This window comes from Perca flavescens, chromosome 10 (assembly GCF_004354835.1).
Source record: "Perca flavescens isolate YP-PL-M2 chromosome 10, PFLA_1.0, whole genome shotgun sequence".
Taxonomy (NCBI): domain Eukaryota; kingdom Metazoa; phylum Chordata; class Actinopteri; order Perciformes; family Percidae; genus Perca; species Perca flavescens.
In genome coordinates, this window is record NC_041340.1 from 36,402,702 (window position 1) to 36,426,201 (window position 23,500).

At 41.2% G+C, this 23,500-nt stretch overlaps 1 protein-coding gene across 2 annotated transcripts; it reads left to right on the plus strand.

Annotated features, from left to right (window-relative positions):
* The first annotated feature begins 7,989 nt into the window (after nt 1-7,989).
* Nucleotides 7,990-20,995, plus strand: LOC114563431 (cysteine-rich and transmembrane domain-containing protein 1). Of its 2 annotated transcripts, none has more exons than XM_028590299.1 (3): nt 7,990-8,063; nt 14,583-14,902; nt 20,636-20,995. In XM_028590299.1, exons 2-3 carry the CDS (start codon nt 14,602-14,604, stop codon nt 20,737-20,739), a joined length of 405 nt encoding a protein of 134 aa, XP_028446100.1. In that variant the 5' UTR covers nt 7,990-8,063; nt 14,583-14,601; the 3' UTR covers nt 20,740-20,995. The 2 variants fall into 2 exon arrangements, with proteins under 2 accessions (XP_028446100.1, XP_028446099.1); XM_028590298.1 differs by having other exon boundaries at nt 8,012-8,171.
* Nucleotides 20,996-23,500: the final 2,505 nt, after the last annotated feature.

The following is a 23,500-nucleotide window of genomic DNA, read 5'->3' on the forward strand; positions in this document are numbered from 1 at the left end:
AGACCAGGCATATTGAAACCACTCTGCAATGTGGGGCTGGGGTGTGACACCTGCTGGTATTTGACCAGGCAGTTATTTCAGACATGTAATTTTGGATTTGCTAAGTATCTGTGAGTTATGTTGAGGCAGATACGGCATACATATTTGTTTCAGCACTGATGACCCCAAAACTTGGATTTTAAAGCTATTGCTGATGTTACTATATATCTTCAAGTGAGAACAGATAAGCAGATCCCTATGCGTCATAAGTTAGTGATGTCAATCCGTCTGCTCAGCTGGTCTAGTCCCATGGCCTTACAGATGTGACTAGGAAACACTTTGCATTGCATCAAGGTTAACTGACTTTTGGCCAGGAGGCTTTGATTTACATGCTTTTATATATTATTAATGATGAGACTCAGAGCAGGTTTAAACATGCTCAGTATTTGGTCCATTACAATTTTTCTAAGAGCATGCCAAATTAACTTACTGTGTGCCATACTGTTACTGTGTCCTACTGGAACCAGACTGGATACACTGCAGTGCAGAATGATAAGATAACTTTTTTTGCCAAATGTCAGGGTAATAATCGCTTGACTGTGTTTGTAAAACGTGCTGATTGACCCCCATGTTTAAACAACTTTGTGTGTATGTTTGTGCTAGGCGCACATGAGAACAAGGCCAGGTGACTATGAAAAAAACGCCACATGCTCCCGTTGTGTAGTTTTGAGGGATTTCCTCTCTGGCAGAGGGGGAGATATAAAACTGACAATAATACTCAAATGTTTTTTGTGACACAGTGAGGAGTGGGTAAGGGGATTTTATCCACATGCAAATTTACTGGTACACCTGATATAATCATTCACTGTCCAGAAAAAAGGGTGTAGGTGTTTATATATTATATACTGTACATAGACATGATTTGAATTGTTACTACACTTCAAGAAGCATGACATGTAGTCTACAGTTAGAACTAACTACTCAACACATTGTCAGCAATAAAGTCTTTTTCCTTCATTAGTAAGCCTTTTGGCCCATTGAAAACCAGTGATGACAAATTATGGTAACATGAGGTACATCATAAGGTAAATGGATTGTTGACTGTCTGCTCTCTCATGAGTGACAAGTCATAGTTTGAAATAAGACAAATGTACCCATATCGTGATTATAGGTTTAAAGCGTGTTCCCTTTGGAAAAAAATTCACTGTGTATGAGATATCTCCCTTTCTTATCCATCTGCACAATAGCATGATGATAACATGGCTACATACATTTAATGTAAATGTCATGTAAAATATGCCTGCATAGAATTAGCTTTCACGCTTCCATTCAACACCTGTACATAATTTGCTAACGTGCAGTAAAAAAGTTTTTCTATAATTATAAACTGATAAATGGGATTACGTCGAGACATTTTTGTAGCAGTGGTAATCCATTGCTTAGAGTGGGAGATCCTTGCCAGCATGTTTATCACCGGGCACCGGACAGTGACACATAAGCTTGTCAGTAACATTCTGGGCAAGGTATCGATCACAGAGTTTGGGCCAAAAGTGTCTGCAAACATGTATTTAACATGGCATGGGATTTTATTGTTTAGAAATGTGTGAAAGCTTTCTACAAACCCCTATATTGTTATCGTGAGAGTGCATACTATAATTCCATATATTTCAGGAGTAAAAATAATTTTGAAGGGAAAAAAATCTTTAGTGCTATTTAACTGCATCATACATTACGGTGAAACCAAATAGTGACCACAATTGTTTTAAATGTGAGGTTCTGCTTGCTCCTGATATAAAATGCTCCATCTTGGCTTGTAGAGAACCAGTCAATGGGTTGATTGCCTTACATCCATAAAATGTTGTTTTGGATAATATCCGCCTTGTACAACTGTAAACAACTACACTCCAGACGACCACCCCTGCCTTGGCTCTGAGTTTCAATGAACTCTGGTAATCTTGCTCCATTGCCCTTTTCCATAGACAAACTATTTCCCCTTTTCACCCCCTCCCTCTGCTGCCCTTCCAATTTCCCTGTAAGAGAGTTGGGTAGAATCCGGCTGGCCGACCAGGCTCTATTTTTGTCAGCTGTTCCTGCTGAAGCTGTTGGTACAGGCTAGGGCTGAATTGCCGGGGTGACGATGTAAACAGACACTCATACACAACGCCAGCTTGGTCACATCTATCATGACAGGGTGGGGACTGGGGCTGAAGTGGATCGCATGTTTATCTCATGGATGAACACACATACATAAAACTGTAATGTACATTACTTTTAAGCCAACTGTTTTACAGAGTGACTTTTGTTTGGGTTACACTAGATTCATAGACAAGTATATTATAAAATATACTTGTCACACTGATTTAATCTGTTAGCTCCTGTAGGTGAGGTTTGCAACAAAGGAATTTTTTTGTATTGTCCTTCAGCTACGCTGAAAGCAAACCTTGGCCTTGCTCACTATACTGTACAACAAATTTGTTGAGAATGACAATGCAGAATACACTGTGTTGCCATGTAGTTGGCTCACTTCTAGGATAAAGGTTATGATTCCTTTGCTGTTTGTTGCAAAATCTCTGATATGTCTCACAGGACAGTCTCAGATCAGTCTTTTAACTGCTGCTGCCAAGCTATTGCTTAATGTGTCACCAGAAACAATACTTTTCACTAACATGTTTTCCATGCATGACTTTGTACTAACTGTACATATAGCTTAGTGTGTGTTTGCCAAAGGTCAGGTCCTTGTTTCTCACCAGTGGCCTACAACTTTGTCTGTTGTCATAGGCTACCTATTGTAACTAGAAAATGCATTTCCTGCAGAAAATGCGTGGGAATGCTGAATAGCTGAAATGCTAAAGCTAAACCGGATGAATAGCTTAAATCCATAAGAAGAAGTTGAAGAAGTGAGAATAGTTGAAAAAGTGGAAATTGTTTTAATTAAGTATGAATTTCTTTAAAAAGTTAAAAGCTGATGCTAAACTGAACTGTTGGCTTTAAAGGTTGAACAATGACAAAAGATGTAGAACATTGTGAGGTCTGAGTATATTTTCTAACTGATAATGACTCACAAATGCAGAAATATGAAACAAATTGTATGAAAAACCTTGAAGCTCAAACGCATTGCACTGCACTGCTGAAACATCTAGAACATTTTGAGAGTTGAAAGCTAAACTGCATTACCTAAATAAGCTTGTTAGAAAAGCTTGAAGCTGAACTGTAATACTGTCAAAGATGAAAGTTGAAATGAATTGCCCGAAAAGGCTGAAAGAAGAAATACTTTGTATTATTATCAGACTTATGGCGCATTTCCATTACATGGTACCGACTTTATTCGCCTTTTTTGGTTTTCCATTACGAAAAAAAGTCCCTGGTACCTGCTAACAAGTACTTTTTTAAGTACCACCTCAGTCGAGGTTCCAAGTGAGCTGATGCGATACTAAAAGGTGACGTAAAAACCTGCAGACTACAGATTGGTCGGAAAGAATCATCACTGATTACTGCATCATCATTGCTAGTGACAGACGGGGGTGTCCTGAACCAACCCAGCATGTTTAAATAGTTTAGCCAGCGGTGGTTGTTTGCTGCCTCCAGCTTCTTTAGAAACTAAGTTGTTCTTGGTCCTGTGGAGGCTCCACGCAGAGCTTTCTCTGGAGCATACAAGTGGCTGATGGTTATACTTCTCCGCTGGTGTGTGGGACTAGCCGGCGCAAGTGTGTGGGGAGTGTGTTTGTGTGTGTGTGTGTATGTGTCTATGTTTGTGTGTGTGTGTGTCTGCGTTTGTGTGTGTGTCCCTGTGTGTGTTTTTGTGTGTGTATGTCTGTGTGTGTGTGTGTTTTGTGTGTGTCTGTGTGAGGCTGTGCATGTGTGTGTCTGCATATATGTGTGTTTGTGTCTGTCTGTCTGTGTGTATGTGTGTCTGTGCGAGCGTGTGTGTGTGTTTGCATGTGTGTATATGTGTGTGTGTGTGTGTCTGTGTGTCTACGTGTGTTTGTGTGCATGTGTGTCTGTGTGTACAGTATATGTGTGGCTATGTGTGTATGTGTGTCTGCATATATGTGTTTGTGTTGTATGTGCATGTGTGTTTGGGTGTGTGTGTGTCTGTGTGTGTGCGTGTGTTTGTGTGTATGTGTGTATGTGTATATGTGTGTCTGCATATATGTGTGTGTGCTTGTGTGTGTATGTGCATGTGTGTTTGTGTGTGTGTCTGCGTGTGTGTCTGAGTGTCTGTGTTTGTGTGTATGCGTGTGTTTGTGTTTGTGTGTATGCGTGTGTGTCTCTGTGTGTGTGCATGTGCAATTGTGCGCAGGTCTGTGTGTAAGTGTGCAATTGTGTGCGTGTGTGTGAGTGTGCGATTGTGTGCCTGTGTGTGGGTTTGTGTCTGTGTGTGTGTATGTGTTTCCAGCGTACGTGTGTATACATGTGTGTGTGTGTGTGTGTGTTTGTTCAAGAAGAAAAAAGAGAAAAAGAGATATGAGGAAAAAGGAAATAGACCACTTTCATTCAAAGCAATTTCCAATTGCTACATATGTCAGAGGTAAAAATCCCCATAAGCAAGATTTGAACACCTGATCTCCTACACCAAAGTCAGATGTCTTATATATTACTCTACCACTACTCATTAGGTGCATGGTGTTCCTTCATCTATTTAATTATCTCACCTGTTGGATCATAAACATTGTAGACCAGCCAGCGTGAGAGCTGTTGAGGATGCCTTCAAAGAAGCCTTAATAAATCCAAAACAGTACACGCTATCCATACAGTGACTTCACCGTGGGAAACAGGAAGCCTTTGTGAACGTCTCCATCTAAAATTCATGTGGCTAAACTTAAAAATGTGGGCATATCAGCAATTTAAAAAAGTGGTTTGTTCTGCATTTTGCTTGGAAATGTGAACAATGTTATACAGGAGAGTCAATGGAGGGAAGAGTGGAACTCTTGTCAAACTGTAAAAGATATCAAACTGAAAAGCCATAGGCTGATAGCTGAATATTTTGTGAACATTTTAAAGTTTGTTTGGCGTCTGTAGGTCAAAGTATAAAGGAGCTGAAACTTTTGGGAGTGGAAGAAGATTTTAAGGAGTTGAAGCCTGCTCTCATTCACTTCAATTTTAAAAAAAAAAGTGTTAAAAAGCTTTAAATTTAAAGCTTAAATAGTAGAAAAAAAGTTGAAGAAGTCCCATCATTAGCTGAAAGAGCTGAACATTTGAAAAGTTGAATGGTTTAAATAGGTGAAAGTATGCAGAAGTTACAGAGAGCCAAAAAACGTACGGAAGACGGAATAATAATAAATAAAGAAAATGGCCGACACGAATAACAATAGTTGGAATGCTGTAGAACAGCATTCCCACATGCTGTAGAACAGCATTCCCACAAATACTCATTGTGCAAGCTTTTATGACACGTTACATGGTCTGGTATCACCTTGCAGAATAGAGACAATTTCCCTTTAAATTCCACTGTCAATGGCAGCTGCCAGGCTGGCTGCTGGTATGCTACTATGGCCATACTGTACTCATGTAATGTCATGTCTAATGGAGGAACTGAGATGATGTTTCACAACCCTGTCTCCCAACCCTACCACCCCTTGTATGTGTGTGTGATACATATGAATGGGTGCATTTATTAGACAGCTATAATGAATAGTTACTTTACAGATTAATAGTATACATACTAATGGATTGTAGAATATGATACTTTAAAAAAAATAGATTAACTACCTAACAGCATGTAACATAGCACCACCTCACACTGCTTCTGGACATTTCTTCCACCACACCACTGGCTTGTATGTGCTATATTTGTACATGCATTCACAATAAAGTATATACTGCATGTGCGCTTCACGCTGTCTGTGAGCTGTCTTGTCACTTCCCATCTAAAAAGAGCAAAGACACCGACACTGAGTTAAAGCTTGACATGTGCAGAAAGGGCCCCAAAGCTATAGCTCTTTCTTGTCATAACAGAAACTGCACAACATTATGGCGGCCCCTAGTGCACGCTAGTTACTAGGTATGAAGAACACACTCATGCACAACATTAGGCGTTCAACTTGCAGATGCGCTAAGTCAGTCTTGACAGATTTTGTGCCTAAACTAGCTACCACATATACTATTGTCTCGTCACATAATCACACGTCAACATCAACATTCATATTACACAGCAATCATCATTGCATATACTAGTGAAGTGCCCCTTCAAAATATGCCTGTTTGGAATAGGCCGGTTGCTTGGCCAGGGGTATTACTGCTTGTAGCTTTCTCCAGAACCATTGTACCCTAAAATTATTTACATAAAGACCCCCGGGGGATTCTCTTACGTTTGATATCTAGTGTTGGCAAAAATGCCTTTTTATTGACCTTCCTCTTAGCGAAATGATCTGAGTGAATTTAAGCTGGGCTTCTATTGTGAAGGGTAGACACAGAAGAATCAGTGATATGGCAGCGCTTTTTCCCCCCAACCTTTTTTCCTTAACCTTTATTGTGCGGTCGTTTAGTTTTATTCACAGTCTATTAATATCCAATATCCAATGCTGTCCAAACTGCTCCAAATTCCAAACGCTAATTCATTTGGTACCCAGGAAACAAGTGTGAAGTAGATTGAATGAATGGTTTGTGAGATATTTCAAAGACAACAGACAGACAGACACACACATACAGGGATTCCCCAAAAAATACCGAAGATGCAAAACAAATACCATGACGGAGATGGGTTTGATTTTCGAGGGCATGCATAGGCATGGAACTATTTGTATTTGACATGAGTTCTTTGAACACAGGCATATTTCCGAGGAGGCAATCTGAATCACTCGCAAGTCATTTTTACTCTCTGCCCAACACATTGTTGGTGGGCCCACTCTGTCTAAGGGGCCCCCACCCCACGGGTCCCAGTGCAACTGCACTGCCTGCACTGTCTTTATGTACACCCCTGGAGCAGACACACTCAAATATTGACTGCTCTTGTATGAACACAACATCTTACAATTACACAGTCAAACTATTGGGACCTTGTAACCCAGATAATTGCCAAGCACTTCATTTAGTTTAGAGGCATTCAGTCCCTTTGTTGTATAAGCTCTCTTTTAAATTAAACTTTTGCCCACCATGTCTTTGAACCATTGCTATTTAAATAAACGTTTTGAGATGTCAGTCTTCACAGTGTCCTTTGGTTGGAAAAATGTCAAGAAAACCAGTTGAAATGTACATTTTGTTTAAATCAGGTAACTTAAGCGCTCCCCGTGTGGTAATTTATTTGTATTTATTGTAGGGCCTTTCTCTGAGTGGCATCTGATGCTGATAATTACATTTCTGAAAACAAAAATAAAACAAAAACATTGGCAACTATATTAGCATACATAACAACACAACTGTTTAACAACTCACTGTTCATTGTAGTGCAAGAAAAAGCAGCAACCTGCACCTCAGAGAAGAATAGACTGGGCATAGCCTGACATCTGCTGGGAGAAAACCAGTAATGCACCATAGCCAAACAGGTGCATATGGTGAATAAAAACACAATGACGTTGGTACCAAGAGCTGCCAAGTGTCCAGAAGCTTATTAAAATCAAAAATCAAATTCCAAGGGCGGAAGCAACGAGGTCACAAATGAATGATTAACGTTTATTAGTCACCCATCTCGGCTATTATCTCACCTCCTATTAATTCGTCATTAACTTGGTGATGTAGGCAGGGTTCAAACGTTTTCGTCCACCAGCCAAATGGTTAGCGCATTTTTAAATTTTACCAGCCACACAATAGATTACCATTGTTTTTTGGGCTAGTAAGTAAAGCAAATCTACCAGCCACTTACATATTTTACCAGCATTTGGCTGGTAGATGGTGCTAATTTTGAACCCCTATTTCATCTTTGATCTAGTTAGAAAGAGTTAGATGAGCAGGAGTCTGCTGACTTCCCACTGGTCATCGCTTTGTCTTTCGATTGGACGCTGCGGGCAGCGAGTGTCGCATCAGCCAATCCCCTCTTTTGTTGCACACGAGCCCTCCTCCCCCCTGTGCCGTAGCCTTCAAATGACGTCACGTCCCGCTAACGCGATACGCACTGGGTTTCTAGCACGAGAGGGTCGCTCATCAATGCGGTAAAAAAAACACAACAAATTGTAGTAAACTCTTAAGACAGGAAGAGTTTCTTTCTACACATACATTACTGCTTTTTTACAACAAACCGGGATACAATTTATTCAAAGGTAGGTGGTCCACACATGCCATTTGCTGTTAGTTTTTGTGTCTTTATGAGCTTAGTCATCATGAACTTAGGGGGGATCTGAACAGTGTTCTAGTGGGCTGTGGCCTGCAGGTGCCACTTCTATTCGGCCTAGTAGCTTAAACTATTTCTTAAACATTAAATTGATAACCTAACCTACTGTTGGCGTGAAATATACCAATACTACAACAACGCTGGCAGCAATAGACCATTAACTGAAAAAGGCTAATATGGACAATTTAAGCTAAAAACAAACCAGCTTAATAGCCGAACTCAAATCGATGTTATCATGCGGCAAAATGTCAATTTTGTTCGTAGCAACAAAGACTTTGGTTACTGTAACGTTAAATTATGTATTTTGGTTGTATCAGTTTGTCCCGACTTGGCTCAGTCCGTGTTTGTCTACGTGTGTGCTTGTGTAAAATAGCTGTGGTTCTGATTCTTCCTAATTAGCTAGTTCCAGTGGGGTGTTTTAACACACCGTACACTCCGCCTCGATCGGGTCTGGTCAAGTCTCTAGACGTACAGAAAGTAAACCTAGGCTGCCAGGCTACCGAGCTGCTGTGTAACAGGCCTGCGTAAGCACAGTCTCTATCAAGTTAAGGTCAACATAGCCTTTTGCTTTAGACCTGACTTTTTAGGCCACATCCCTCTGGATTTATTGTGTTAATGTGTTATATTTCTACTGGACACATGCCATATCATCTGCCCAGAGAATTCCCCAGTGATTTTTTTTTTTTTTTTTTTTTTTTTTTTTTTGTAGCATTTTACATTCCTCTTTATGCAAATCAAAAAATGCACTTTTTTTGTTTTGCTTTGATTTTTTTTTTTGTGCAAACATTTTGGGTTGTATAATAATAAATGAATGGAATTAAACTAAAGTTGACATCACATAGCCAATTTCATTGATACAATGCATTTCCTGTTTAAACTTATATATAAAAAAGGAAACTTGTTAATACAAGTTCTCTTAGTATGCTGTCAGATCATTGTAACGTTACTTTGCTTTTAATGTCCATCGGTTTAACGACCGCTGATGCTGATGCCCTGAATGAGTTATTTGATCAGGTACCTTGTTTGTCCCTACCTTTTGTTCCTTAGTCTACAGATGTATTGTTATGATTAGAGTCAATAACTTTCACCAGTTAAGTGGCTTTTGTTTTTTATTGCACATTGTTTAATGCTTCCATTATAAGAACACTTAACGTTAGTGAACGGACTACGCCTAAACTTACTCCTTTTGTCAATGTACAGTATATAATAGCATTGTTCGAGGGATTTAATGGTTTCAGAGACGTCTCACCTTGTACACGTCTGTATGTGATCTTATCACCATGATATTGTTGTGGAAACATATCCTGAACTCACTCCCGTATTCTTTAGGGGTAAACGAGAGAGAGAGAGAGAGAGAGAGAGAGAGAGAGAGAGAGAGAGAGAGAGAGAGAGAGAGAGAGAGAGAGAGAGAGAGAGAGAGAGAGAACCATTGGGGATCATTCTGTTCCTCCTGGAGCATGGTAACCATAGTTACAGAGGCCTTGCCATCTGTCGGTAGCTTTAAGAACACATTCAGGTGGTGTAATGTCCTAGCCTCGTGAGACCGTCCTGATCTCGCGAGCTCCAGTTTTCCACTCGCAGATCAGTCTGGCATCTTGAGGCAGAGAAAATTTGGAGCCGTTAGCCAAACGACCGGGCCAATCAGCGTTGGTTTTGAGGTGGGTTAGGTGGTGATAGACAGATGGTTTATCCAATCAGCTAACCAGTATTATCAGACAGCGGTAGCCCTAATTCTGTTAGCTGCTCGCTAATGCTTTTTTTCTCTTGGATCCTTCTTTTGGAATATGGTCCGGGAACCTGAAATGGTTCCTTTTTATTCCTAAATTCTCGTTACACAAACGGCAAATATCCTTTACCGACATGTTGCTTGCATGCTGAGCTTACGAGCTATGCTTTGCCTGCAGAAGCAGGGGCGGGCTTGTGGTTGTATTTTCATACGCTTCGTGGATCTGATTGGTTGATTTGGCCCGTCTATCAGATGGTTCATCCAATCAAATAACCAGTATTCTGCCCCTTCCCAAAAGTTCTCCAACGGAAAGTTCCCAGATGGATATGCCGAGCAAATTCGAAGCAATCCATCTGGCGGAGTCAGGTTAGTAATGTCCAGCCATCTTTTGAAAAGCACTGCCCAGAAGCGTATTGCTGATATTAAAGCAGGATGTAGTAATTGTGACTAGTAAGTACAACATTAACAGATGTATTTCTTCCGTTTCCCCTTTGGGTCTGTACAGTCTTACAGTTCCGTAAGAAGGTATTGAGCAGTTAGTTTGAAATGTGTTCAGTATCTTTTTATTATGTATAACACTAAAAGAGCCATCCTTAAACCATGTTAATATTATTGCCAAATTAGGTTGTAAAAGAGATTTAAAAAAATAAATAAATACATACATACAGTACAGTACAGGCCAAAAGTTTGGACACACCTTCTCATTCAATGCGTTTTCTTTATTTTCATGACCATTTACATTGTAGATTCCCACTGAAGGCATCAAAACTATGAATGAACACGTGGAATTATGTACTTAAAGGAGAATTCCGGTCGATTTCAACCCGTAGCTCTGTTGTTTGTAAATCAGGAGTACTGTCAGTAGCGAGAAAAACGAAAACAAACGGTGCCGCCTACACCGAGTTATCCTCCTGCTAAATTTTGCACTCAACAGTCTTAAACAAGGCTTAAACAGGGCAAGTTTTAAACGTGTTTTTAGCCTCTAAACGTGTTCAAAATGCCATTACTAGTGCTTAGCCATGTGCAGTTATTCCTTACGAGGGAACACAGCGAATGTGACTGCAGTAGATGTGACAGAAAGGCATAAAAGTTGTGTTAATCCTTACCTCTGTTTTTGTACTGCTTTCCGGTCAAGTCCTCAGCAATCGAGTGCCGATCTCATACAATCCATGTTTAGAGGCTAAAAACACGTTTAAAACTTGCCCTGTTTAAGACTGTTGGGTGCAAAATCTAGCAGGAGGATAACTCGGTGTAGGCGGCACCATTTGTTTTTGTTTTTCTTGCTACTGACCGTACTTCTGATTTACAAACAACAGAGCTACGGGTTGAAATCGACCGGAATTCTCCTTTAACAAAAAAGTGTGAAATAACTGAAAACATGTCTTATATTATAGATTCCTCAAAGTAGCCACCCTTTGCTCTGATTACTGCTTTGCACACTCTTGGCATTCTCTTGATGAGCTTCAAGAGGTAGTCACCTGAAATGGTTTTCCAACAGTCTTGAAGGAGTTCCCAGAGATGTTTAGCACTTGTTGGCCCTTTTGCCTTCACTCTGCGGTCCAGCTCACCCCAAACCATCTCGATTGGGTTCAGGTCCGGTGACTGTGGAGGCCAGGTCATCTGGCGCAGCACTCCATCACTCTACTTCTTGGTCAATTAGCCCTTACACAGCCTGGAGGTGTGTTTGGGGTCATTGTCCTGTTGAAAAATAAATGATGGTCCAACTAAACGCAAACCGGATGGGATGGCATGTCGCTGCAGGATGCTGTGGTAGCCATGCTGGTTCAGTATGCCTTCAATTTTGAATAAATCCCCAACAGTGTCACCAGCAAAGCACCCCCACACCATCACACCTCCTCCTCCATGCTTCACGGTGGGAACCAGGCATGTAGAATCCATCCATTCACCTTTTCTGCGTCGCACAAAGACACGGCGGTTGGAACCAAAGATCTCAAATTTGGACTCATCAGACCAAAGCACAGATTTCCACTGGTCTAATGTCCATTCCTTGTGTTTCGTGGCCCAAACAAATCTCTTCTGCTTGTTGCCTCTCCCTAGCAGTGGTTTCCTAGCTACTACTTGACCATGAAGGCCTGATTCAGTCTCCTCTTAACAGTTGTTCTAGAGATGTGTCTGCAGCTAGAACTCTGTGTGGCATTCATCTGGTCTCTAATCTGAGCTGCTGTTAACTTGCGATTTCTGAGGCTGGTGACTCTGATGAACTTATCCTCAGCAGCAGAGGTGACTCTTGGTCTTCCTTTCCTGGGGCGCTCCTCATGTGAGCCAGTTTCGTTGTAGCGCTTGATGGTTTTTGCGACTGCACTTGGGGACACATTCAAAGTTTTCGCAATTTTCCGGACTGACTGACCTTCATTTGTTAAAGTAATGATGGCCACTCGTTTCTCTTTACTTAGCTGATTGGTTCTTGCCATAATATGAATTCTAACAGTTGTCCAATAGGGCTGTCGGCTGTGTATCAACCTGATTTCTGCACAACACAACTGATGGTCCCAACCCCATTAATAAGGGAAAGAAATTCCACTAATTAACCCTGACAAGGCACACCTGTGAAGTGAAAACCATTTCAGGTGACTACCTCATGAAGCTCATTGAGAGAACACCAAGGGTTTGCAGCGCTATCAAAAAAGCAAAGGGTGGCTACTTTGAAGAATCTAAAATGTAAGACATGTTTTCAGTTATTTCACACTTGTTCGTTAAGTACATAATTCCATATGTGTTCATTCATAGTTTTGATGCCTTCAGTAAGAATCTACAATGTAAATAGTCATGAAAATAAAAACGCATTGAATGAGAAGGTGTGTCCAAACATTTGGCCTGTACTGTGTATTAATTGATTTTTCCAAGATTTTTGTGACTACAAATGCGAGAAATGCCTTTTGACGCAATTCAGTTTACAGCTACTGCATTGCTTCGTTATAGGCAGGAGATTGGATGGGGATGGAGAAGCTGAGCAGAAAGGAGTTGGAATGCTGTTTAGATGTTTATAGTGCACGTGTACAATGTGGCAGAGGAATCCTGGGAGGCTTAGCTGAGATGCAGTTTTCCATCTGGCCCCCTTCCCTTTTGTTCTGTTCTACATGATCTGGATCTGCCTTATCAGAAACCATTAGTAGCAGGTTGATGAAATTCACTTCCTTCTCACGAGGTCTAGAGTGAAACAAATAACCTTTACTCACAAAGCTGATCAGACAGTTATCGTACTTTCCAAATAGCCTAGAAATTAAATTGCTTCCTGGATAGGCAACGGCATCGAAATCTCACACATCACACGCAAACTATGAATGTGTGATGTTGATAATTTGACGTGTCACCTCTCATGTTTGTGTGTCTATGTTTTTGAGTAAACGAGAGAAAAACAAAGTGTGATACAACCAGTACAGGCCTGTTGGGTCACTGCAATCTCCTTCTCTCTTTCCCATAGTTCATTTGTTTAGCCTCACCCTGCACACTGTGAAGCTGACTCACATTTATAAACCATGTGTGACCAGTAAGAAAATGAAGCTTATCTCTGGTAGGGCTGACGTGGGTTGAGATTGACTATTAACCCATAATAAGACACCCTCAACCAGTAAAAAGAATTTGCTGTGCTTGTCTTTTCTGTGTCGCTGTGGGAACCATGGTTGTTTGCCATCATGAGACTGCAAAGGCATGAAACATCAGGAGATGAGTAAAGTGATTAGGGAACAACTATATGCTATGTACATTTGTCTGTTCTTGGAAACATTTGCATAATTTTTGTTCCTGAAAACATTGTGTTCTTGTGATCAAGACTCAAAGGAATTCTTTGTCTAATGTGACTCTGGAGGCTGAACTACACCCAGGCACACACACATTTATCCACGGTCCATACAATACCACACATTGTTCTGATTTTGAAATAGAATTAAGGTTCATTCACATAAAGATAGCTGCAAACTATGATGATAGACTGTTTTAAGCTAGAGATGGGTCGATTTCCGTTTTTTGTTTAAACTGCTGTGATTTTTATGCAATACTAGTTTATCTACTTCTCAGTAGAGTTAGGTCGATTTCTGGTTTTGCCGGTCCGGTTTGTTTTTATGGAAACCTAACCAGCCAAACCGACATTACACTTTCTGGCAAATTAAAAAGTAGCCTATATCAGCAACCGGTGACAACGGCATCAAGGTGCCAAATCCAATTTGTATTGCATTAGTAATAAGCAGTGTTGAGCAGCAGTGCCGCTATAGCGGCATTACAAGTTTTTAACATCTCACTAAGCTTTACAGTATAATATATAATAACCCCAAAATGTGTAGGCCCTATACTGTTTTTGCTGTAGTATGAAAATCACTATGTATGCAGTATAATTAAACTACATGTAAATATATATATTTACATGTATTATACACTAATAAGGTATCGAGGGTATTTCAAGTATGTATAATTTTGATTGTACATAATATCCTTTGACAGGTATGTCTCTGTAAAAGCAGATAAACCAGCTGTACTAGTTTCTAATATGCGACATATATCCTTTGCCTGTTATTACTGTAGTGTTCACATAGCAGACAAATTAAAATTAGAAAAGTACCATTATTTACATAGCATCGCTCCTATTTTCTTGTTACTCAGGTGATTGTTCAACCCAAAGATGAATTTTGAACAGCCCCCTCCATACCCAGGCAATGGCCCCACTGCTCCAGGCTACCCAGCCCAGGGCCCACCTCCACAAGGCTTTCCACCTCAGGGTTATCCGCAGGGATACCCTGTGAACATGGAGCAGCCTAATCCAGTTTACCCTAACTACCCTGCTGGACCAATGGGCCCTGGAGGTCCTTATCCTGGCCCAGGACAGCCTCCTTATGGGTACCCTGGACAACCACAACCACAGTTTGGCTGGCAGGGAGGACCCCCTCCTGGGCCTATGTATGGGGAAGCTCCCAAAAACACAGGTGAGTGGTAACACACTACAGAGATTGATGCAAACATGCACAGTATTCAGAATAGTATAAGAACACAGTGGTTGGAAGACTCAACACGCTGCTATGAGCAGCAAGGAGAGGCGAGCTAATCTGCTAGCATTTTTTACTGACGGCTGATCACTAATAGCTGTGGGCGCCTGGGTAGCTCACCTGGTAGAGCGTGCGCCCCGTGTACAGAGGCTCAGTTTTCTCCACAGTGGCCGCGAGGTTCATTTCTGACCTGCGCTCCTTTGCTGCATGTCATTCCCCCTCTCTCTCCCCTTTCATATCCAAGCTATCCTATCCAATAAAGGTCTTAAATGCCAAAGCAATCTTTCCAAAAAAAATAGCTGTGTGAGCTGTTACAGTGTTATCTAGACCACACTGACTTTGGATTTGATAATGTTATATTTGTATAAAAAATGTTTTAGTAGGTATTATGCTGCGTTCCATTTAGCTTGAAAGTAGGGCTGAAACAATTCCTCGAGTAACTCGAATAATTTGATTACAAAAAAGGATTTGCCTCGAAGCTTCGTTTAGTCAATGTTACCAACATTGTATCGATCACGGTGTTTCCACACGGATGATTATTACTGTCGCACACCGGGCTGACGCTGCTGGCTGCCATGAAGACTGACGGCGCAGATTACAAAATGAAGAAAGAGTGTAACAGTGAGGAGCTAAGGCCGGTTACACACTGGCTGCATTACGCGAGCGTGCCAGCTGTGTGGCGTGTCCGTTTTATATTTCCACTCCCATGGTAACAGGTTAGAGCTTACACGCTGCCTGTGGCTCGAGCCGCGCCTAAGACGCGTGCCTGCTAGAAATAGAACAGACGCCTATTTTTCATGCGACACGCAAGCGTGTTGGAAGCGTTTCCAGGCAAAATAGAATAGGAAAATATGTTTATATGTCGTATAGACACAAATACATAATAATAAATGACATGTTGATGTTTGAAAGTCTCTAAGTTTTGATATAAAGGTAATTCAATTTTTTTTTTCTAATATTGCACCTGTCAATACAGAACGAAATATTCTGTAGCCTATTTTGCCGTCAATACTGCAGACGTTGTGTTTGCTGTAATCAGATCAGTATATATTTATGTTTAATGTGGTATTTCATTTTATCAATGGGAAACATCCATGTGTCCAGACAAGGCTAGCAGCAGCGCCGCGTCAGACCTGTTTCTGGTGTGTACAGACATAGAAAAATAGTGGTGACCACAATCTGATCTAAAGAGCTGACTTGTGGACTATTCCATTGGAAAAACAGCTGATTGTTGCGCACCATTTTCTCTCACTCTCTGTCTTCACGGAGAAACAGCTGATCAACGATCTACTAGCATAAGTGTAACAGAGCTGTGTGACATTGTATTCAAATCTATACATGAAAATAGGTTTAGTATAACTAATATTTACATATAGGCCTATATACAGATCAGTCTCAGGTTGAAACTTGTAGTTCTGAAAGTTAAGTTGCACAACTTAATGTAATGTTTATGTATGTTTTTAATGTATGCCTTAGTTTGAGGTTGTTTCTTTAAAAACAATGTAATATGGCACTTAACTGCACTTAATGTTTAGTTTTTTGAGAGATGATATTGTAAGCAATGTAGGCAATAAAATTTTGCTTTTTCTGAAAATTGAACCAAACTATTGTATATTATTGCTCCTCAATAAAACAAGAGTATTTCTTATCCGATTAATCAATGGAATAATCGATATAATACCCGATTTACTAAAATAATGGATAGCTGCAGCCCTACTTGGAAGTCAGAGGACTGAATTTGGAATGACCTCACATCCAAGTTGACCACGTTCCATTAACAAGTTGGAAAACCATTATATTTAACTGGATTAAGACTCGAGCCAGGTTAGCCATTGTTAACAGTACCAGTTGATAACTCATTATGCCATATTTTGCAAGTACAAACACGTTACTGTTTGGACGGCTGATTTAATGAGACATAAATAAGTGCTAATAAACGGTATATTACTACAGCTTTCATTACTGTTGATGCTCAGAGCAGCCATGTTGGATTGTGATGTCGGGGTTGGTGAGTTCCCCGATTTTCTGAGTCGAAAATCCAACTTCAGGTGGCGTTTCAGTTGACATCTGGAACACACCGTTAGCCCCTTTCACACAGCCTGTTCAAGGTGGGACTGTTGCTCCTTTAATCCGCCGTGTCGTCTGTGTGAAAGTTACAAAGACGGAATGGGGGGGGAGCAGAGTTGGTTTTTAAGCCAAAGTAGCCACAGAGCCGTAACGGTGCCAAAGCAGACGTCTGTTTAAAAGGAACAGCCGGCAGGGCAGAACTGCACACAGTAGTGATGTGCAAGTTGACCCACAGGCAGGTCAATAAGTGACAAGTTAATAATAACTTACAGAAACATTGCGTGCAACAGTCTACCTCTCCCCCCCCTCTCTCTCTCTCTCTCTCTCTCTCTCTCTCTCTCTCTCTCTCTCTCTCTCTCTCTCTCTCTCTCTCTCTCTCTCTCTCTCTCTCTCTCTCTCTCTCTCTCTCTCAAACACACACGAGCAGTCCATCTCTGGCCTTCTCTCTACAGACAATTGTGCTACTATTATGTATTAAGTTAGTGGTAATGCGATAAAAGAACTTTAATTCAGAAATTGCAAAGTAATTTATATTGAAGAGATCATTTGAATTTGATCATAACATTTAACATTTTTGCATTGTTCAAATCACAATTTCAATTAGCCTACAGACACCTACAGCTCTCTCTCTGTTGGTTGTGTGTGACCAACCTTGCAGCTTGTAGCAGCCTGTCTATAGTGTCCCTATAAGGCATTTTTCACAGAAGACATCTTAACATGTCCCAGTTAGAAAAGCACAGGTGTAAATATTAAAATGAATGATGACTGAATTCCATTTAGCTTGCTTTGGTCTCAGGGTCCTGGTATTGTTCATGCTGGCTTATTGGCTTACTGGGACACTTCAACAAAACTGAGACACCATCATTTTTGTTTTAACTATATTGGCGTTTTTCCATTACTTTTTTCCTGCTCGACTCGCCTCGACTCGCTGTGCGTCCGTTTTCCATTGCAGATTTTTAGTATCGCCTCAGCGTGGCTGGTCGTCATAGCAACTGCCGTGGGCGTGGCTTAGTAGCTTGCTTTTCCCATTGACATATCCCCGACGCATTTCCTGGTTTTCCGTCTCCGTAAACAACATGATATCAAAGAGATAGTTAACGTTTACTGCTCCGGATTTCCCACCGTGGTCACATATGACTCTAGAGTCGCTACTCGCTGCGGAGATAATCGCCGTCACTCTCTCACTTCTCCCTCGCCCACTAGCTCCCCACACACACAAACATACGGCGACTCGACACACACATACATCACACATGCACACACCAGCGCACCAGTATAACCATCAGGCCACTTGTATGCTACGGAGAAAGCTCTGCGTGGAGCCTCCGGCAGCAAAAAACACCGCTGGCTCAACTATTTAAAAATGCCGTCTCTCGCTAGCAATGCAGTGATCAGTGACGCTTCTTTCCGACTAATCAGCAGCCTGCAGGGTTTCACGTCATCTTCTCGGCTCGCCTCACCTCGCTTGGAACCTCGACTGAGCAGGTACTAAAAAAAGTTACCAGTACCAGGTACTTTTTTTCGTAATGGAAAACCAAAAAAGGTGAGTAGAGGCGAGGTGAGTAGGTACCATGTAATGGAAAAGCGCCATAAGTGATGATGTCTCCTGTGAAAAAGGCCTATTATTTTCATTATGAATTAATCTGCCATTTATTTTCCAGATTAATTGATTACTCGTTTGGTTTTATAAAACGTCAGAAAGTAGTGAAAAATGCCCGGGTTACTGGTTGCAGACACACAAAGATATTAGGTTCGTTGGAGATGAGCCAGATCTGCGCAGAATCGACTACCGGCAATCGGTGCCCAATGCATGCCGGTTAGATTTGTGTCCGACTTGATCCCGACTTGCTCTGACGTCATGCACACGTGGGCAACGATAACCTCACGAGATCAAGGCAGCTGTAGTTTTTAGAGCCAGGCGCTGCAGTTGCTCTCCACCGACTACAAGACCCAGGCGGACCCAGGGGCATGCTGGGAAACACCGGCCTCTCAGCTGATCTAACAGCTGACTGTTTCAGAATCGACTCAACATGAGAGACTAAATCTGTTCAGTCTGTTGTTAATTCAAATCAGCAACAGATCACATGTAGAGCATTTTGACAGCTACTCTGTCATAATAAAACAACTGGAGACTGTGTACAAGCTGATATATGGGTCTGATAACATTTTATTAAATCAGAATCGGACCACAGTGTTTCTGTGACTTCCTGTTCAGCCTGAAGGCTGCTGGAAACGGCTGAAACTGTCCGACTTGAGAGCGGGTTTTTGTCACCGGCCCCGGCTGCTGCCGCCTGCTCTCGTCCACTTTACAGGCAAGGCGCAGTTCATCTCCATCAAGCCTATTCACTTCACTATGATTTTAAACATGGACAAGCAGAAAATCCTCACTACTGAGGAGCTGGAACCATCAAATGTTTTGCTTTTCTGCTCGAAAAAACAACTTCCACGTTTAACCGATAATCAAAATATTCGCCTAGGTTGTCAATCAATTCATGAATTGTTTCAGCAACTGGGACTGCAAAAATGCTAAACCTGTCGGCATGTAGAGTAAGCAATTAAGGAATAAAGAGTGTGAAGTCAAGCCAGGCTTAAAATAAAAGGTGTGTCAATGCAGTAGCACCTCCCAACTGAGCATCCGTAATACAGTGTAGCACAAGCTGTGAAACAAAAAGCACACATGTCATGGTAAAATATTCAAAATGAATATGCAACAGTTGGGCTTTCAGAGAACACAGTTAACACCTTTTTATGTATTAAAGCGAGCAGTGAGGTGTCCCTGCTCCTGTAACTGACTTAAGATAAGCCACTTGGCTGATCAAAGTGTTCTGCTATCAAGATTCTTGCTCTGATAGAGCCCTGCATTATTAAATAGTGGCCACTAATTAACCAGTTGTATCATTATCACAGTTCAGTGTGATATGTGGTCAGCTTGCTTCACTTTATCTATTAACCAGAAGCCAGTCACCTTGGTAACACACTCACCTATGTCATGAGTCACTGCACCTGGTTGTTAAAAGCTGAAAGAGTGTTTCCCCCCTCATGAATGATTAATCACAAACACAAGAAAAGGGGAGAGGATTTCATTCAGGCCTGTTGTTTGACTTATTAATGTTTTCTTCTTTGTGTGTGCAACAGATGGTAAACCTCACACGGGCAACATAATCCTTACACATGACTTATTCAGATGTATTGACTGAAGGTGTAGATGTGGAGTAAAGGGTAATGTCTCGATGGGGCAAGGAGGGAAGTTCTGAAAGCTCTCATTTCATTGGTTTAATGACACCTCGAAGCAGTGCTAATGTTGCTCAGCTGTAACGCGGTCTGATCATGGCTCTGGGCTGCTATGACCGTGGCATTGCCATGGTGATGGGCCTCCCATTATTAATGTAATTAGAGGAAAATCTTAGCAGCCATAGCATGGTTACACTTGAGCTCCCCGCTGAAGACTCAACGGTGAATTATCCCTGGTTTTGATGCAATTTGAGAAAAGGAATCCCTAATTATTTTCTTCCATTCTTTTCCCGTTTCTTCTCTATATCACTTTGTGAAACTTTTTCTTTCCTCCTGCACTTCTTTCTCTGTTTTTTTCTTTTCTTTTCACTCTAGTGTACGTGGTGGAGGACAGGAGAAGAGACGACACAGGAGACACTTGCCTGACAGCCTGCTGGACAGCTCTGTGTTGCTGCTGTCTCTGGGACATGCTGACATAACTACTCTCCTACCGTTCACCCCCATTACCCCTCTTGTCCCCCATATCTGTGCCTCAAGCCCCATCACCCTTTCCTCCCCCCTCATCTGCCTTAAACCTTGCGCTCCCTTAAAACCACCCCTCCATTTCCTCTACAGTTCTTTTGCTCGTCTATAAATAAAAGCCTCGATCCCATGGAAGTCTCTGTCCGGAGCCACTTAACGCTACCTTGATGTGAAGTCCTCAGCACTGACTGACTGACCCCGTACAGGGGGCTACTCTGTAGCAGCTTGTAACCGAGCTTCTAAACATAACCTGAATTTCAGGCTCTTCGCTGTAATCTTACACCAACGCACAACAGACACACACACACACACACAAGGTAGATACACAAGAACACGTACACACATACAGCACACTAAGATCTCAGGCTCATCTAGTGTTAGGCTCTTTGGCACTTTATGACGATTACCTCTGTAAGACACTACTACTCCTGCCTGCCCTGTCAACCATCTCCAACCTTCCCCATCCTCCCTTCAGCCGTGCTACGTCCCAATCGCCAAGGGCAACCCCTTATCCTGGAACCCCCCCCCACAATAACCCAAAAGCCACCAAGCCCCCGGCTGTTAATGAGCCACAGGGCGCTCTTAAGAAGCTGATGCTTGAAATGTATCCCTTTTATTTGCACAGAAGCTGTTCTTGCTGACATGTCTTCAGGTGGAATTATATGACAATAAGTGGAATGCATTTTTAAACGACAGTGATTTATGTTTGATTCCTGTAAACAATCGATGGCCACAATGTTTATTTTTTTTTTTCTTTTATGGTGATATTGATAGTATACAATATTAAAATATTATTTTTATTACATACCTTGGAGATAAAAATAAAATATATAAAAAAAGTTGTGATTGCGTAACACAAGAAACCAAATGACCTGTCAGATGCCTTTTTGCTTTGGATGAGAAACTTGCATTAAAAATGTATTGTGTGTGTGTGTGTGTGTGTGTGTGTGTGTGTGTGTGTGTGTGTGTGTGTGTGTGTGTGTGTGTGTGTGTGTGTGTGTGTGTGTGTGTGTGTGTGTGTGTGTGTGTGTGTGTGTGTGTGTGTGTGTGTGTGTGTGTGTGTGTGTGTGTGTGTGTGTGTGTGTGTGTGTGTGTGTGTGTGTGTGTGTGTGTGTGTGTGTGTGTGTGTGTGTGTGTGTGTGTGTGTGTGTGTGTGTGTGTGTGTGTGTGTGTGTGTGTGTGTGTGTGTGTGTGTGTGTGTGTGTGTGTGTGTGTGTGTGTGTGTGTGTGTGTGTGTGTGTGTGTGTGTGTGTGTGTGTGTGTGTGTGTGTGTGTGTGTGTGTGTGTGTGTCGGGGCGAATAGGGTGTGTGTGGGTAGGCGAATAGGGTGTATAGATCAGTATACTGTAGCCGCCGGGCCTGGCACGATCCATTCAACTATTTATAACACGGATGTTGGTTACAACATGGCTCCCTGCCTGACACGTTCACGTGTTTCTCTAAAGTCAAGCTGAAGCACTAGACAGTTTACCAGACTTACCAATGCACGGTATCTGAAAGGCATGGTGGAAAATAACTACGAAGTACATTTAATCACTTACAGCTGTATACTTTTGAGGTTTGTACTTTGAGTATTTCCATTTTAGGCTACTAAATCCTGTTGAATCACTACGATTCACAGAGGAATATTTACCCCACTGCCTTTATTTCCGTTAAGTTTCTTTTCAGATAAAGATTTTATATAAAAAAAAATAAAGGATCTGTTTATAAAATATGATGCATATAAATTAAACATGAAAGTACTTAACCTGGTGGGTCATTCTGTATTATGAGTACTTTTAAATTTGATACTTTTTAGTTTTTGTTGCTGATAATTCAGTAGTTTTATTAAAAGGTCCAATATGTAATATATTTACTGTAATTAATCCAAAAATGACCCCAATGCGTCATCAGATATTAAGGAAACATGCTAAGTTGAAATACTATCTTTTCTGACAATGCTAATGCCAGTATTTTCTCGTTTTGAAATTTCCGTTCCGTGATGAAATTTGTGTTTGTGTTTTGTCCTGTGTGTTATCAATTAGATTAATATAGCACATTTCATGAAACCCATGAACGCTTTACCCATGTAAAGTTACAGGGGGACAAGGGAGAGGAAGTAAGCCACAACGAACGTGGAGTAAAAGGAAAACGTCCGGCTAAATGGAAGGGAGGTGTAATTTAATGTTGGCTACTGAGTAACACTACAACCACATAATGTACTGTAAAGTTATTTTATGAATAAAATAGACATTACATACTGTATCTGAGGGCCAATTCGGTGTCGATTTTGAATCATTTAAAATCCTGTAATGGACTTTTTTCACAGCAGACATGTTGACATGTCATAGTAGGAAAAGCACAGCTGAAATTGATAACCTTAACGATGGCTCAGTTCCATCAAGTGTCCCAGTAAGATATTTCAGTGAGTCAGCATGCCCAATACCAGGACCTCGCCTAAGTGGAATGCAGCCACCAGTAATGGTTTTGGACACACCTGTGCTTCTCCTACTATGACAACATGTCTGCTGTGAAAAAGGTCTATTGTCTCAATCTGTTGAAAGCCTGATCGTTGTCTTTCACTTTCTCTTTTATATTTTAGTTGTTCTTTGTTTAATTTCCTCTTTTCCTGTGATGGTCCTGCCCCAGTACCAGACATAACTACATAACAGATAACTTCTAAAATAACATTAAAATACAATTAGGTCTATATATAAAGACATCTCCTGCTTCCTTTTA

Coding starts and splice junctions, on each gene's coding strand:
- LOC114563431 (XM_028590299.1), top strand. CDS start 14,602: ATGAATTTTGAACAGCCCCCTCCATACCCAGGCAATGGCCCCACTGCT. Junction 14,903..20,635: donor GGAAGCTCCCAAAAACACAG/GTGAGTGGTAAC, acceptor TTTTCACTCTAG/TGTACGTGGTGGAGGACAGG.